Here is a 16831-nt window from a genome sequence, read left to right as displayed (position 1 = left end):
GGGGCGGGCCGGGGCAGCTTGTTTCAGAGATATAACCGGCTACTTCGCCAAAGACTTGTTGACATCTCGCCTCAAATAGGAGTTTGAGAAAAGCAGCGGTGGAGGGTGGAGAGGCCCTCCCCAGGGGCCGTTGGCAACTCTTTCCAATATGTAGTGGCCGAAGCGGTGAAGGAAATGGCAACCCACTCCAGTGTTCTTGCCTGGAGAATCCCAGGGACAGAGAAGCCTGGTAGGCTTCCGTCTATGGGGTCACACAGAGTCGGACACGACTGATGTGACTTAGCAGTAGCAGTAGCAGAAGCGGTGTCCAGGCCCAGGACCACAGAAGAGAGAACACAGCACTTGGCCCCAGGAGGGGCGGTCTGCACCTCCAGCCTGGGCCACCCGGGCATTTTCGCCTTCTTCGGAATGGGGCGGGGGAGGGGAGGGAGTCCGCAAGGATCGAGGGCAAAAGAAGGGGTCTCCGCAAATCAGTCCTTACCCCCTTCTCGCCGCCTAGAAGAAACTTGTAAGGGAGGCGGAAGGGGAAGAGGACAGCAGGCAAGGAGCAAGTCCCCTCGGGAGCTGGGAGTCCTCTTCCTCGCGGGTGGATAAATAAATTATTAAGCGCCCAATACACAATAGCCTCGCTAGATGGAGACGAGGAATCACTGCAGCGGCGCTGGCGGCGGCGGCGGCGGAGAGCGCGGGCGGGCGCGCAGCACCCAGGCGGGAGGCGGGCGAGCTCTGGCTCGGCTCACGTCTGTTTTCCTTTTTCGTGCATTATTTATTTCGCCTCCGCCCGCTGCCTTGCGGCCGGAGCGGGGGCTCCAGGCCAGTGCCTTTGGCCGCTGCTTCTTGCGGGCCGGCGTGAGGGGCGGTCCGAGCCAGGCACCCCCGCGCCCCGGGCAGCCGCGCGGCGCCACCGCGAAGGGCGGGGACCCGGGAGGGTACGCGCCGCCGGCTCCGGGAGGCTTGAAGGAGACTTTCCCCGCCCTCCGCCTCCGCCTCCGCCTCGGCAGCCCGCCCCGTTCCTAGGAGCGGGGTGCCGCCCCTCCCGGCCCGCGAGCGGCCAGGCGCAGCCGGAGCCACCGCGCCCTGCGCCCCGTGCGAGCGCGCCCTGCCCGGGCCCCGGGCTCAGCCGCCCGGGAGGCCCAAGCCGCGCGCAAACTTTTGCTCCAGTGTCCGGCGTTCCTCCTCGGCATGTGAAGCCCCTCGGCGCCCGCGCAGTCGCCAGGGTGAGGACCGAGGCCCCGCCTAGAGGGCGGGGGACTGGGGAGGCGGCTGGCTTTAAATGGGGGCCGTCCGGCGGCTTGCGACCAGATTCTGCCTCGGGCGGGGGGAGCGAGCGAGGACCTCTCTTCCCCGCGCCGAGGATCGGTGGGGGCCGCCGCCAGGCAAGGTGGCGTGAGGCACTGGAGAGGTGCGGGCGGAGATGGAGACGCGGGGGAAGCTCCCGCCCTGAGGCGGGAGGCCGGGGCTCGGCGGAGCGCGCGAGGGCTAGCGGGGAGCGCACCGAGGTGCCTCCGTTGCAGTGTGCGCAGTGAGGGCCGGAGGGGCAGACAGGGTGCCCGCGGCGTGTGATTTCACGGTGCCGTACATGCGGGGGTCAGCGAATGTGCGGGCAGCAGTCGGTGGGTGTGAGCGGCAGGTTCTGTGGGTGTGCACACAGGGTGAGCGGCGCCCGCCGGGTTTGAAGTGTGTTCACAGTGGGAGAGAGTTGTGCACGACTGTTTCTGGGGAGGTGCACGGGGCTCGGGAAGAGCGCTTGGCTGTTTCTGGAGGTGTGCTTGGGGGCCAAGGTACGCACGCAGGATTTGGGGGGCGTGCGCCACGACGGAGTGTGAGTTCCGGAATGCCGGCCTCCGTTAGTGTGCACCAAGGGTTGGCGAGGGTGCAAGCTGGAGTGAAGGGCCAGGCTTGGGTCACGAGGGTGCTCTAGGGTGCGGGGAGTGCCCACTGCGTTCGGACTGCTGCGGGTGAGGGTGCGCCACCAGGATGGTGCCCGGGGAGCCCAGCTGACTCGAGCTTTGCTCCCCTAACAGTTCGCCCCGGGAGCGGGAGCCGCGGGCCGAGATGCTCCTCCGGGATCTGGTGCTGCGCCGAGGTTGCTGCTGGCCGTCACTGCTGCTGCACTGCGCGCTCCACCCGCTCTGGGGCTTCGTGCAGGTGAGCGGCGGCGCGGGCTGCGCGCCCAGGACGACCTCCTGGGCAGGACGGGGTAGCGAGGGGTTGTCCCTTCACTCCCACGACCCTGGCTTTCTGCAGTTGCCGGTCCGATTGGTCCCGGGGAAGAGTTTAGGGAGAGAAAAGATGCTCTGGCTCCCTGTACTCTGGCCATGGAAAGATAAGAAACTCCTGAAAGAGACTTCAGTCCTGGCCTGCTGAGTGAGGCCCACAGGACAGCGCCTTGGAACAGACAGGTCACAGGGAATGCCTTCTGGATGATAATATTCCATTGCAGAAATGCAGAGAAAGAAACCTTAGAGCTTTGGCAAACTTAGAAAGAAAACATGATCCCAAGAATATACCCTCTTGATTTCCTATCAGAGCCTTTAGTAAAACTTCACAGTAGCCTTCTTAAACTGGACTACAACACAGAAGCGACTGTGCTCCTGGCAGGCAGTGGAGCTGAGGATGTGGGACAGATTTTGCAAAGTGGCTATTGATGGGGGAATGTAGGAAGGTGTTGTCCATCTCTAAGGATTGCCTGAGGATGGAATCCTCACCCTGGGCCCATCATGCCTCCTGGACAGAGACCAAATAGCCACCAACTCCAGTGACCTGTGTTAGGGTCAGAGAGATGGATAGATGGGATGGTCCTTGGTGCTTCCCAGAACACACAGTCAGTGGTCCATTGTAATGGTGAAGAGGTGAATTTTGTTGCCAGCTCCCTGGGTTGGGAAGATCCCATGGAGGAGGGCTTGGCAACCCCCTCCAGTATTGTTGCCTGGAGAATCCCATGGACAGAGGAGCCTGGCAGGCTGCAGTCCTTGGGGTTGCAAAGAGTTGGACACGACCAAAGCGACTTATCACATACGCACGGTGAATTTTGAGCTCCACCTCTGCCCCTTACCAGCTGGGGAGCTTTAGACAGTGTGCTTAACCTCTCTGGACCTTAGTTTCTACTTCCTCACTGTGCAATTATAAGTACCTGGAGAAGGAAATGGCAACCCACTCCAGTTTCTTGCCTGGAGAATCCCAGGGATGGTGGAGCCTGATGGGCTGCCGTCTATGGGGTCGCACAGAGTCGGACACAACTGAAGCGACCTAGCAGCAGCAGCAGCAGATGAGATAAAGATTGCTTAGCTCAGTGCCTCAACCATACTAAACACTGAATGGAGGTTGTTCTGCCATTATTGATGTTAGGAAGTCACCGATAGGGTAACATCGTTCATCTGTCTGGCTAGCCAGGTACTCTGTTGATCGCTACATAGTCCCAGCAACACTTTTGAATTGTTAGAGGTTCTGCAGGGTCTGGAGGATATTTTTACCAATTCAGACACTGAAAAGCCCACTCTGGGATATTTGCAGCTCCATGTTCTGGTGGCATTTTGGGGGCTGGGAACTATTCAGATAGTTGCCCTGAGTAGGAGGTGCCAGTTCAGAGAAGGGATGAGGCAACACTGTTTGCCAGGCCACCAAGTTTCATGAGCTGTCCCAAGCGACAGGGCGCCGCTGAGAACGAACTTGGTCAGTCCTGTTTGGATGGCAGCCCTGGTGACCACTGGGAGATAACTAGGGGCCCTATTGCTGGAACCAGCTATCTACATGGAGAGCTTGAGATAGTGGGCCTGCTTGAGTGGGGGCGGGGGGCATACACACCCCCTTCGCCAGCACCAGCCCCATCCTCTGCTCTCTTCTCTGGCTTGCCTCTGTCTCACTCACAATTGTTTTCCTTTAGGAATTGACAGCTTTGTTTAATGTGTGAAACGGCAGCTATTAAACTCAGCTGTGCCTTCTTGGGATTCAGAGTTTTGTCACTTCTAAACATTTGGGTGGTTTGGGACCAGTTCTTCTCATTCAACTTTTAGCTGAACCTCAGATGTTCCGCTCACTTCCTTTTTATATTCATTTGTTTACAGTTTGCCTTCTTCTGGGAGACTTTTCCAGCTAGTATGGAGAGCAACATGGTGATGTTGTTAATCTCCAAGAACTGGAATTCTGCTGTGGGAACTAGCAGGATAGAGACAGTAGACCTGCCACCTCCCCACACACCCCCACCACCAAGAGAAATAATTCTGTAAAGTAGCTCCTTTTTTAAGCAGTGTCCTTCAGCCAGGCAGTACTTCCACCAGCAAATGTGTGTGTGTGTGTATTTCAGATTTCCTTACTCAATATAAATCAATTTTTGTGAAAATCAATTAGAAAGAAACCCTCCAGACAAACAGAATGGATAAAATCTTGCCTGGAGGCGCTGGAAAAATAATCTACAAATGATAAGGGCTGAGAAACCAAGGGGAAAGGGGGCTTTGGAATGAATCAATCTGATTTTTGAGCAACAGAACTGAATTCAGGAGAAGAGAGGGGAGAAAAGTTGAAGTGCACAAAGCCATGTGTTTCCCTTTAAGTGGAGAGATTATCATGTGTGACGTCACAGGAGTTTCTTGAATAGAAAAAAAAAATCTGTCTATGCTTTTATGAGCTTTTTGCTGGAGGAGTTGTAAACATCTGGCAGTGTGAGCCAGCACAACCAAGTCCTGTAATTAACGGGATGGTTGATGAAGCCAGAGCTCTGTGTGGCCCCTCTAAGCACCAGGTTCCAACCTTGAGATCAGCCCCGGAGCCTCTGGCTGCTTCCTAGATGAAAAGAAACTTAATCATTAAAGTCAGATGACATTAAATAGCCGCAAGGTTGGTGGGGGCACTGTTAAGCCTTTTCTCTCTTTTTTCCTTCATGTGTCTGGAATTGAGATTCTGAGCTTCTGTGATTTAGCGTTCTTCTAAGTTCACTTCCAGACGAGTCCTTTTTTTCTGCAAGTGAAGAGGATGACAGGCTGGCGAATTTATTAGGTGTGACAGGAGTGTGTCTCATCAAGTTACTGTGGTGCTGGCCTGTCTCGATAAAAGATGCCAGGAGCCATCATCTTTGTGGGCGCCCTCCGAAAGCAGTCGTCGGAGAGACAGGCTCAGATCCGGGCCTGTGGGTCTCTGAGCGGCAACACGGAACCATCCCAAGCAATTGCCAAGCCCCCGCCCCTGTGGACAGTCATTACAGCGTCACTTATTTAGTCAGCTGCATTTAACCGGCACCTACTGTTTGCCAGGCCCCATGTTAAGGGCAAGGGAAATGTAGGGGTCCCTGCCTTCATGGCGCTGACAGTCTAGCTCTGGAGAGATTGTTAAACAAGTCATGGCAGGCAAGTACGCTTGGTAGGAGCAAATAGCTTAGAGATGGGAGCTGGTGGAAGATCCAGAGAAAATGCAGGTACAGTGCTTTAGCCGAGACAGGAGCAAGAAGTCAGGAGTCAGGATGCAACTGTGAGTTGAGTGAAGTGTCCAGACTGTGGAGGGAACAGCTCCCAGGTGGGAGGAGAGGGCAGGGCACTGGAAGAACCCCGGGGAGGGTTCCCCAGGTGAGGTCTCTGTTGTAAGCCACTAACGTCGTGTCTTACAGTTTGGGCTTGATCCTGAAGACTCTGGGGGCCAGGGAAAGTTTTTCTAAGAAAGAGATGACACAGTCTTAAATTAGCATTTTAGAAATCTCCAACCGGCTTCAACAGAAGATTAGGATTCAGGGAAGGATCGAGGCAAGGGGTTGATGAGAGTCAGGTTGCCAGATTTAGCAAATAAAAATACAAGCTGGGGACTTCCATTGTGAATCAGTGGTTAAGACTTTGCCTTCTAATGCAGGGGATGCGGTTTTAGTTCTTGGTTGGAGTTAAGATCCTACATGCCTGGTGGCCAAAAAACCAACACATAAAAGAGAGGCGATATTATAACAAATTCAATACAGGCTTTAAAAAAAGGTCCACATCAAAAAATCTTTAAAAAGAATATAGACTGTTCAGTTAAATTTTCAGATAGACAATGGATTATTCTTGAACATAGGTATCCTCCATACAATCTTTAGAACGTATTCATACTTAAAAGTGTTTATTGTTTACCTAAAATTTTACAGGGTGTCCTATAGTTTACCAGGCAGCCCTGGAGAGAGGCGAGGGAGCTGTGAAGACGTGGTGGTGCCTTAGTTTAGGGCTGTGGCCGTGGAATGAGAAGTGGATAGATTCAGGGACTCCTGAGGAGGCCAGGGGTGGGAACTGGCTGCCACGAGCCCCGTGTTCCCCAGACCACAGTGCCGGGGACAAAATGCAGGTGACTGCGGGACCTCTCGGGGCCTCTCTGGACCTCAGGATTCTGGCCTCAGGAGAACACTGCGGAGCAGGGAAAGGAAGGCGGGTGATAGTAAGACTGGAATAAAACGCGGTCACAGGAAGTCACAGTACAGGCTTTAGGCGGGTCATTGACCCTCTCTGGGCCTCTGCTCCTCCTCGGTCAAGTCCAGCTAAGAGCAGGTGACTTCAGGGGCAAGTTTACTCTCCTGTGAGACTTCCCAGGATGTAACCCAACCAGGCCAGGGATTGAGACAAGCGTGTGGTATTGAGGATTCCTCTTTACTGGTCTAAACAAAGCACCGTCGATCCGCGGAACTAATGGTCCTGGAACTGGGGTCCGGGGTAGGTTGCATGTTTCTCCACTGCCAGGCAGACCTTCCACAGCACACGTTTGCACTGAGCACCAGCTGAATGTCAGGCCTGGTGCAACTCTGGTCCATCACTTAGCCTTGCCCAGCCTGTCATTCTATAGGTATGGATGATACCAGCTCCATCTCTCGATTATTCTCGTGGTGAAATCAGCACCTGTGTCCCATGACTGACACACAGTAAGGCTCAGGAAGTCATGTTCCATCAGGACTCATAAAGCACCGACCCACCTGCCTTTCTGTTCCAAGACGCTCACAGCTTAGTGTGTGTGTTGCTGGTTGGGGGGGGGCGGGGTGCAGAGACAGACATTACGTAACAGGGGGAAAGTGCCCCAGAGAGGAGGGTTTATGAAGTGAAAGGGCAGCACTGGGTAGCTGGGTCTAATTCTGGGGGCTGTGGGCTTCAGGATGGCTTGCCCGGGAAGACCGTGTAAGAGCTGGGCCTGAAGGATGTACCGATGTGGATGCAGAGCGTGTGTTACCAGCTGTCAGTCAAGGGAGGTGCAGCAGCCACAGGCCTGTACTGGTCCAAACCAGTGAGGGACCCAAGTGGGCCCCCGCCTCCGGGAGGATAGCCCACCCAGGCTGGCTAATAGGGTGGTGACAATATTAGTGTGTTCTTATGGTTGGTTAAGCAACTGTGCTCACTCCCTTTTCAGTGGGACTGCGATACCAGAGGCCAGATGTTTAAGATGTAGGGTGTGCCTTCACTTTCCCACCCCCTTCCGCCACGAAACTCCATCCTGGTTTCTCTGTTTGTAATTTCATCACATGAAGCCCTCTGATCCATCTGTGCCCTCCTAGCCTCTCACAAAAATAGGTCACTGGGTTGGGCCAGGTTAAACAAATGTGCTCGTCGTGAACCTTCTCGTGTGAACTGCACCTTGGAGAACAGGGAAGTAATTGCTTTGAGAACGGCATTGCTTGATGTTCACAGACTTGGTGGAGTTCAGTGTAGAAGCGATCTCAGAGGCCAGCGGTTGGGAGAAGGGAGCTTTCAAGCAGGCCCCAGGGTCTTGGAAGGTCGGAATCCAGAGAAGAGTCTCCGTGATGGGTGATGAGAGGGCTGACCGCTGCGCTGGGGCAGAAGTCAGTGGTTTGGCCGTGACATCTAAGGAGTTCATCAGCTCCATAAGATAACCGAGAAAAGGCTCACCATCTGAGGATATGTTCTTGTGAGATAAGATGGCCTTCCAGGGTTTGAAATGCAGTCAGTGGTCCTTTAAAAACACTAAAAGGTGGTGAGCAGGAGCTTCGTGGCCTTGTAGATATTCAGTCAGGGCTGTGAATCAGTCCACCTCCTGGTGCCATTACCTGTCCTGTTCACATCTGCCGTGTATCAAGGGAGCAGCCGAGCCCTGCTGGCTGTCTCTGCCAGCCCGGGACACGTGCAGCAGAGAGTCTACACTGGCCTCCAAAGGCAGGCCTACCCTGGCTGGTTGCAGAGAAACTGAGGTCGTGGGTTTCTACTCATGAGAGATGACAGCCAGAGAAATGAACTGTGGCCCTCCCTGAGGTAGCAGGTGACCACCAACTCTTTCCTTCATGTCTTTAAATCAGCTGTTCCCTGGGACAGACAGAAAATGCTAAACTCAAAGATGTATGGCTGTCTGCCATAGGGAGGGTTGCTGCGAGTGGGTCTAAACCAGCCATTCTCTCATTGGCTATGCACTGGAAGTTTAACCCAGGATGCTTCAACAAAATTTGCATGCCCAGCTCCACCTGCAGAAATTCTGATTTGACTGGCATGAGAGAGGCTCAGGCATGAGTATCTTTTAAAGATGCCTGGAGAGTCTAACGTGCAAGCAGCTGACATCCCCTATGTGAACACCCACCCACTTTTGCTCCCCTTTGTAGCTTACACATGGGGAGACTGGGACTAAAGTCAGAAGAACACCAACCCAGGATTCAAGAGGTGTGAATTCTGGTGAATTTCAGGCATTTGCTTAGGTGATATGATGGCAAGGGGAAAAAGGCCTGACTCCTGACCCCACAGACCTTAGAGTCCAGTAAACAGGAGGATGAACTAGGTAAACACTCCGATGTAGATTTCTGTCCCGTAGAGTGAAATCCAGTACCAGGAGAGCTTGTAATGGCGAGATGACCTGGCCAGGGCGGTCAGAGATGCTTCCCTGAGGAGGTGATAGCTGAGCTGAATAACGGGTAAAGCAGGGGGGAAGATGTGGGAGAAAATTCCAGGCCATTGGAGCAGCCAGTGCAAAAGGTGGGAGCACAGCCAGGAGCCCAGGACCGGAAAGAGGGCTTTGAGAGCAGAGCAGAGGGCCAGAGCATGAAGGGGGGGCTGCCTTCCTGCGCAGGGCCTGTGGCCATGGGATCCGCTGAGCTGTGGACATGGGATCCCCTGAGCTGTGGACAGGCATTCAGGGTTGGTGGGGGCTGAGCGCAGGCAGTTTGGTCAGGGGTGTTTCCCACAAGACCACTGGGGGCCTCGTGGATACTACTGGGAATGTTGCTCCGGTTCCCTTAGTCACACAGCCACCAAAGAAGAGGCCTGGCTGGGTAACGGGCCTCCTTCAAGATGAGGGGAACTTGGCCCAGAGTGGACACAGGAAGGCCATCAAGAGCTGTGGCCAGAGAGGAGGCCAGGCCTTGGTCCTGCCGGGTAGCAAGGAAGACTGGAGAAGCAGGCAGTGGGTCAGGTTACTGAAGAGGCAGAATCAGTGTCCTGTCACCATCTGGGTGTGAGAGCCTCAGGCGGCCACTTCTCCTGCCTAGGCCTGAGTTTCCTCATTTGTTCGATGGGGAGATTCTAGGAGTTCACCTTCACACACTCGTCTGCCTCTCACGGGTGCCCAAGCCTATTGCCCCGGTCCCATGGCTGGTTCCTGGCAGGGCTAGAAATGAAACCTTGCTCTCCAGTCCTTCCAGGCCAGCCTCCCATAAAGTGGTTTTTTTTGAGCCAACCCAGCTTCTGTCCTTCCTGCCGAGGCCGGGGGTGGTGAGGTGTGTTGGGGGGAGCGGTGGGGAGGGAGCATCTGGGCTCCCAGTGGCCTCACTGGCTCCTCCTGGGCACCTGTGCCCATTTCTGCAGGTGACGCACGGTGAGCCCCAGAAGTCCTGCTCCAAGGTGACCGACAGCTGTCAACACGTCTGCCAGTGCCGGCCCCCGCCCCCGCTGCCGCCGCCCCCGCCGCCCCCGCCGCCTCCCAGACTCCTCTCCGCCCCAGGTAAGCACAGGCTCGCTCCGTTTCCGGTTTCTCTCTGTGTTTTCCGGGGCCCAGAAAGAACCCCTGAGGAGAGCAGAGGGCAGCCTTGCTTTCTTTGTAATTTTCCACTGGCCGAGCAGGAGGGAAGCCAAGGCCCAACTTTTCCCTGCAGTCTGCAAAACGCCTTTCCCACAGCATGCTCCTGTGAGATGGAGAAGGATGTTTCTCCATCGGGTAATCAGATAAAAGTCAATCTCCATTTGATGAGTGACTCTGCCTGGATTGTTCCGAAGGCCAGACCTTGAAGAGGGGCCAGCCACGGACGCTGGCCTGAAATCCCCCTCCCGTGAGCACGGTTGCGCTTTCTGATCTTCGTTCACGTGTAAGACAGCAATTGGTATAGAACGCAAGAGGAGGCTCTGGGAACAAAGTTACACAGATGCCTCCCGGCTATTTGCAGTCTATTCTGCTAACCTCCGCCCTCACCCCCCACCAACCCCCACTTGTTTGCCTGGATTTCATCTCTGAACAATTTGATTGCAAACAAAGGAGGGCTTCTTTAGCCAGAAAGAGCCTCAGTCCTGACCCGCAGGGGTTAAGCTCCATGTCTGCAATCGCCAGTTGATAAGGTCTCTAACAAGAGATTCTGTATTTTGATTGGATCACCCAAGTTGCGGCCTGTAGAATGCATGAGCTCATGCATGGATCCACCTCATTAAACATATCTCTGTTGAGTTATTTGGGGGCATATTTGAAATAACCTTGACGAGGTTTTTTCTCCGGGAAGCCCTGTTTTCAGGCTCTCAGTGTCCAGGCTGGGATGCAGTGTGCTGGGGACCTTTGGCAGTTCATGTGTATTCCTGCATTTTGTCTATAGGTCCCCCCACCCCCAAAAAAGTGAAAGTGCTAGTATCTCAGTTGCATCCAACTCTTTGTGACCCATGGACAACAGCCCACCAGGCTCCTCTCTCCATGGCATTCTGCAGGCAAGAATACTAGAGTGGGTTGCCATTCCCTTCCCCGGGGATCGAACCCGCGTCTTCTCGCATTAGCCACCAGGGAAGCCCTAGGGTCTCTACCTGTGTCCAGTCTTCCCTGACACTTGTGGCCCAGTGCTTTCCAGAGAGTGGCCTTCAATGTGGCCTGAAGCATTTGTTTTAAAGTGGAGCTTCACAGGCTCACTGTAACCCACCGAGTCAGAGCCTTTGGGGTGGGGCTTCGGAGCTGGCATCCTGACAAGTCCTGAGGGGATTCAGATGCACGTTAGAATCAAGAACCTCAGCCTACCAGGCCCTCTGCTGCAGTACCACGCAGGATCCCACTATCCCAAGATGCTCACCTTTCTCCTCTCTCTTGAAGGAAAGCTACGGGGCCCAGCCTCAGGCCCCTGCCCCTCACTCCCTTCCCTGCCTTAGAATTCCTTCTCCCTCCACTATTCAGAGTCCAGGTCTGCGCTGCCTCCAGGCATGTTGGTACCTGATGGGTCTACATCCCCCAGTTAGAGTCTGTTCAGTTCATCTTGTGCTAACTGAGCCTCTAGTGCCAGACACAGACCTGAAAGACCATTCTGGTTTCTGGGATCTCTTGGCCTCAGGGAACCCACACAAAGTCACCTGAGGGAGCACAGAAATTGCTCTCTAGGTCCACTGAAAATCCTAGAGTAGTTGGACCAAACTCCAACCATAGGAAACAGTGACATTGACTTGGGTCTTCATAGTAAGTGGAATTGTTCTAGGTTGATGAGGAGGTTATGGGGAAAGGGCATCTGGGCAGGAGGAACGGCAAGAGCAAAGTCTTAGACGTATGACTCTGTAAGTTGTCTCGGGAGGCCCAAGCCCCTCCAAGGGTTTGAAGGAATGTCAAGGGGTAGACAGTGAAGGGCCTTGTGTGCCTGGCTCAGTAGGTTACATTTCATCCTGTTTTACCGTTATTTGCCAAACATTCACCGTATCCAAATGCCTCCTTTGGTTTGCCTTATTTCTTTCTTTCTTTTTTTTTTTTTTTTTTTTTACTTTAAACAGACTCACTTTTGTGTTTATACAAATTAGTCTCCAAAGGAAACTTTCTGTAACTATTCTCAGTGCAAAACCGGAATCACTTACATAAATAGAAGGTGACTGTAAAAACAAAGGCAATGGACACAAACCAGTGTTTTAATGTTCCGGCCTGTCATGGAAGGGTCTAAGCTCGAGGGCTTCTCTTTTTCTGCTAAAAAGGGAGCTGGAGAGACCTGTCAGAGCCACACTCATCCCTCACAGAGGTGTTCTCTAGAAAGAAAGCAGAAGGTTTGCAAGAGAATCAAAAGGAGCTTAAGTTTCTTGTTCTATGTTTCCATGTGTCTGGGTGCCGGCTCCATGTGCTGTCTAAGACCAGCTCACTTACCCCCAGGGACGTGCACCCCTTCCTTTAGGAAACCCTGCTCTGGGTAGCCACGAGCCCATGGAGGTATTAAGCAAAGAAGTGACATACCATCTGCTTCCGAAAGTCAACTTTCCTGACAACATAGGGGGTGGACTGGGGTGAGCTGCCTGCCTGGGGTCAAGTGGGGACCCTTGAGATACTCCAGGCCCCAGATCACCTACAAAGGCCTGAAGCCAGGCGGGGGGCTGTAGAGGAGGGTAAGTGGGCAGGAGTGCCAGGTGTGAGTGCCAGACACCTCATGTAAGCTTGGGGGCTGAGGGCACTTCTGGGTGAGAGAACAGCAGGTGTTGTTTGATTCTATGATGCAACTTTTTCAGTTAGGAGTGGCAGAAACCCATCTTGAAGTGGCATGAGTGATGTGAAAGCTAGAGAGAGATGTTTGGTTTTTGGCTCATGTGTTGGAGTATTCCAGCAACAGGTCTTATATGATGAACTGGGTTTCTGTCTCCATCTCTCTGTTCTGATTTCTCCTGGGTCTCCTTTTCTCTCAAGCTGGCTCAGTCCCTGTGGCTCCAGTTTCCAGGATTCCATCAGCCTTAACAGTTAGTTATCTGTTTACTCAGAGAGCTTCTCTTTCTCAACCATTCACCTAAAACCCTGAGGCTGACTTTCATTGGACCAGCTTGAGTCACATGTCCATCCTTGGACCAATCATGGTAGCCTGTGAGATGGAATGTGCTGATTGGCCAGGCCTGGGCCATGTGACCACCCTGGACAGTTGAAGTATATGGATAGGGGTTAAGGGGATGGTGGCTTCTGAAAGGAAAACCTAGGTAGAGGGGTTGTAACCCAAGGATGAAGATGTAGATGCTGGGCAGGAGGAGAGTGGGTGCAACTCCATGGCCTTGGTATGCCTGGTAGATTAGACCAGTGATGGAGAATGTGTTTCATACACCTTCTTGGTCCTCACTGAGCTCAGCCCAGAAGCTCACCCTTAAGTACAGCCCAGTAATGTCAGACAGAACTATGGCCACACACACAGCTTCTGTTCAGTCTGTAATCCTTGAGGAATTAGCCTCCCCCAAGGGAACAGGACTTCAATCTGTGAAGCCTGTGTGGTCGTTCAGCAGGTGTGCACAGAGCTCCCCAGGTGCTGGCACATGCCAGGGGCTAGGACATCAATGGTGAGCAAGAGAGGGGCAGCTCCTGCCCGCAGGGAGCTCATGGTCCCGCAGCCCATCTTCTGCAGAGGATGTCCATGGGAGGATCCTTCCTGCCATCCTTCTGGATACACTGGCTCCGAGCATCTTGCTGGCTCCAGCAATAGGTGACCCACCATCCTGGTTTGGCCAGGACTAAAGAGTTTCCCCGGATGCAGAACTTTGATCCTTTGGTCATCAGAGGTGCCTGCATCCTGGCCACTCACAAGGGCTTCTGATTTACCTGCTAAATGTTTGTTGAGTGTCTGCTCTGCATCCAGACATGTGTTGAGTGCACTGGAGGCCCAGGGGGACTCGTCCTCACCCGCATGGCCTGAGTAATGAAAACAAACTGAGAACGCCACTTAAGAGGGCCAAGGCCCTGAGCCTGGGTTGGTGTGCTAGCCCTGCCACTTTCTCTGCATGATTTTAAGAGGGCTGGTGAGAGTTTTTGAATTTTATATTGGTGTATAGTTGATTGACAGTGCTGTATTAGTTTCAGGTGTACAACACAGTGATTCAGTTATACATATACAAATATCGATTTCTTCTCAGATTCTTTTCCCATATAGGTTATTACAGAGTATTGAGTAGAGTTTTCTGTGCTATACAGTAGGTCCTTGTTGATTTTGTATTTTGTATATGGCAGAATGTGTATGTTGATATTAACCTCCTAACTTATCCCTCCCCCCAACCACCTTTCTCCTTTGGTAATGTAAGTTGGTTTTCTAAGTCTTTGAGTCCGTTTGTTTTGTAAATGAGTTCATTTGCGTGACTTTTTAAGATTCCACACATAAGCAGTATCATTTATATTTCTCTGTCTGGCTTACTTAGTATGATAATCTCTAGGTCCATCCATGTTGCTGCAAATGACATTATTTCATTCTTTTTTATGCTTGAGTTTTATATATATAAAACACATCTTCTTTATCCATTCATCTGTGGAAGAACACAGGTTGCTTCCATATCTTGGCTATTGTAAACAGTGCTGCAATGAACACTGACGTGCATGTATCTTTTTGAGTTATGATTTCCTCCAGATATATACCTAGGAGTGGGATTGCCAGATCATATGGGAGCTCTACTTTTAGTTTTTTAAGGCACCTCCCTGTTCTCCATAGTAGCTGCACTAATGTACATTCCTACTAACATTGTAGGAGTGTTCAGAAAGGACTGGTAAACTTAAGTTTGAGTTTAAGGTGTAAGATTTTCACCTACCAATGGGGTTGACTGGAAGATTCATGTCAGTGGACACTGGACTAGTATCCATTGCTGCTGTTTCATGAAAATCATTCTGATGAAGAGCTACCTCTGAGTGTTAGACTTGGGAAAGGAAACGGTGCTTTGGGGAAAGATATTTAATTCTGCAAAAAGCAGGAAAGGAGGGTCCAGGATGACATGGGAGAATTCCCAGGTAGACCTTGGATAGGCAGGAGCAGAGGAGGCCAGACAGTCAGAGTGGCTGAAGCAGAGGCCCTGAGTTAGGAGCATCAGGATCACACAGGAGGTGCCCTGCTGTAGAATGTCCTTTTTCAAGAGTGTGGGCTTCAGGGTGTGTGTCTGGGGTAGAGGGAGAAAGAGCACACAGAGGAAACCTCTGCACCTGCTCACACAGACAGGTAAACACTCCTGTAAGGATGGATCAGAAATATTTGCCAGAATTGTGGGGCATCATCCCCGTGGCCAGGCAGGTCTCCCCTTTCATCCAAACAGCACCTGCTGCTGCCCTACTGCTCAGGGCAAGCAGAATGTCTTGGGTTGGCTGGGACTCTCCTGGCTTTAGCCCTGGAAGCTCTGCATCCCAGTGTCAACTTAAAAAATAGTCACAACCTAAAAGTTGAGAGTTATGTTTTATTAGATGAGAATTTTTAGGACTTCAAGTCTGGGAGACAGCATCGCAGGTGGCCCTGGGAGAACTGTTCCAAGGAGGCGAGGGTTATATAGAAGTTTTGCAACAAAGGACAGGTAGTCTGAACATCAAAAGATTATTGTTACTTAAAGAAAGCCAGATATCCCAAGTTAAGACATTTAGTGCTTTTCTCCGTATGGGAAGATGCAAGAGTCTGGGCTGTCTGCAATCATTCCTTTCACATGCATCTCAGCTGTCTTGGGCCAGAATCCCGTATTTTTCACATCCTGAGCTCCCTTGGGGCTCACCATAGGGAGTGGCAGCAGTCTTGACGGCTACTAGATCCCAGGTGTTCTTCTCCTTCCTGAGTGCCCTTAAGGCTTAGGAACTCACTTTGGAGGCTACAGTCGCTAATGACTGTGACATCCTTGTTTACTGACATGGCAGGAAATACTCCATTTCTCACCCAGAAACTCTTTAGTCATCCTGGGCAAGCCAGGATGGTGGGTCATCTATTACTGGGCCACCCTTCTTCTGGCAAAGGCAACATAGTTTTTCAGTTTGTTTCTTGTTATTTTTGCTGTGCTTGTTTTTGTTCCACTGTGAAAGTTTCAAGAACACTGCTCTCCCCACCCCACTTCCATACTAGAACTTGCTGATCATAGGGGCAGCTCAGCCCACACTTCCCTGTGGGCTTCCAGCTCAGCTCCCACTCCCAGCAACCTTGGATGTCTGTGGAGACAGCCCTGCCCTGTCTTGCCTGATGGTTGACAAAGATCCTGAAAAGTGTTCTTTGATACGGAAGATTCTTGAACAGCATCTCCACTTTCTGAGCTTTGTTTTCCAAGCTCTGCCCACAGCGCTTTGCACTGTAAATTTTGCAAACTGTGGGAGGCACTAGACCAGCAGTTCTCTACAGCAGAGTATGGTCAGAATCCCCTGGAGGGCTTGTTTAAACACAGGTTGCCAGATTCCATCTCCAAAATTCCTGATTCAGTAGGTTTTGGGGTGGGACCAAGGACTTTGCATTTCTAAAACATTCTCAGGTGAAACTGATTCCACTCCCCACCACCCTCACCCCTACCCCAGCAAGGGTGCACCCTTTGAGAACCAGCATCCTAGGGGATAATCAAGTCAAGAGACTTTGGAGTCAGATGCAGCGCTTCCACCTTAGCTCTGTGACACTGGGCATGTCTTATTTTTCTCAGCCTCAGTTCCCTTATCTGTAAAATGGAGCCAGTGATACTTAGCTGAGGAGGCATTCCAGTGAAGACTGGAAATTATACAGCCTGTACTTGGCAAAGACAACATGATTAAAAGTGGTGTTACAGCACAGTGGCTCAGCCTGGCTGTCCTGCCGTCTAGATCTGGGATCCAGTCTTATTCATGAGCTAAGTGGTTTGGGCAACACAGCCTTTATTGCTTGGAGCCTCAATTTCCACACATCTGTAAAATGAGGCTAATGACAATACCCACTGCATATGGGCACTTGTGAGAATTTGATGGTATAAAGTTCACCCAGCACAGAACCTGGAACCCAAGTTAACACTCATTCAATGACAGCTCATAAGTA

At 52.2% G+C, this 16831-nt stretch overlaps 1 protein-coding gene across 4 annotated transcripts in view; it reads left to right on the top strand.

Annotated features, from left to right (window-relative positions):
• The first annotated feature begins 643 nt into the window (after positions 1-643).
• Positions 644-16831, top strand: part of PRIMA1 (proline rich membrane anchor 1) — a 65755-nt gene continuing 49567 nt past the window's right edge. The window contains exons 1-3 of one of the 4 annotated variants that reach the window (XM_069558675.1): positions 644-1217; positions 2025-2148; positions 9735-9870. In XM_069558675.1, coding sequence (XP_069414776.1) covers positions 2056-2148; positions 9735-9870 — 229 coding nt within the window. In that variant the 5' untranslated portion in view covers positions 644-1217; positions 2025-2055. Of the gene's footprint in view, positions 1218-1322; positions 1403-2024; positions 2149-9734; positions 9871-16831 lie in introns of those variants that run through there. The other 3 variants (XM_069558678.1, XM_069558677.1, XM_069558676.1) reach the window with 3 other exon arrangements.

This window comes from Ovis canadensis, chromosome 18 (assembly GCF_042477335.2).
Source record: "Ovis canadensis isolate MfBH-ARS-UI-01 breed Bighorn chromosome 18, ARS-UI_OviCan_v2, whole genome shotgun sequence".
Classification (NCBI taxonomy): domain Eukaryota; kingdom Metazoa; phylum Chordata; class Mammalia; order Artiodactyla; family Bovidae; genus Ovis; species Ovis canadensis.
This window is presented reverse-complemented; position numbering and strand designations above follow the sequence as displayed.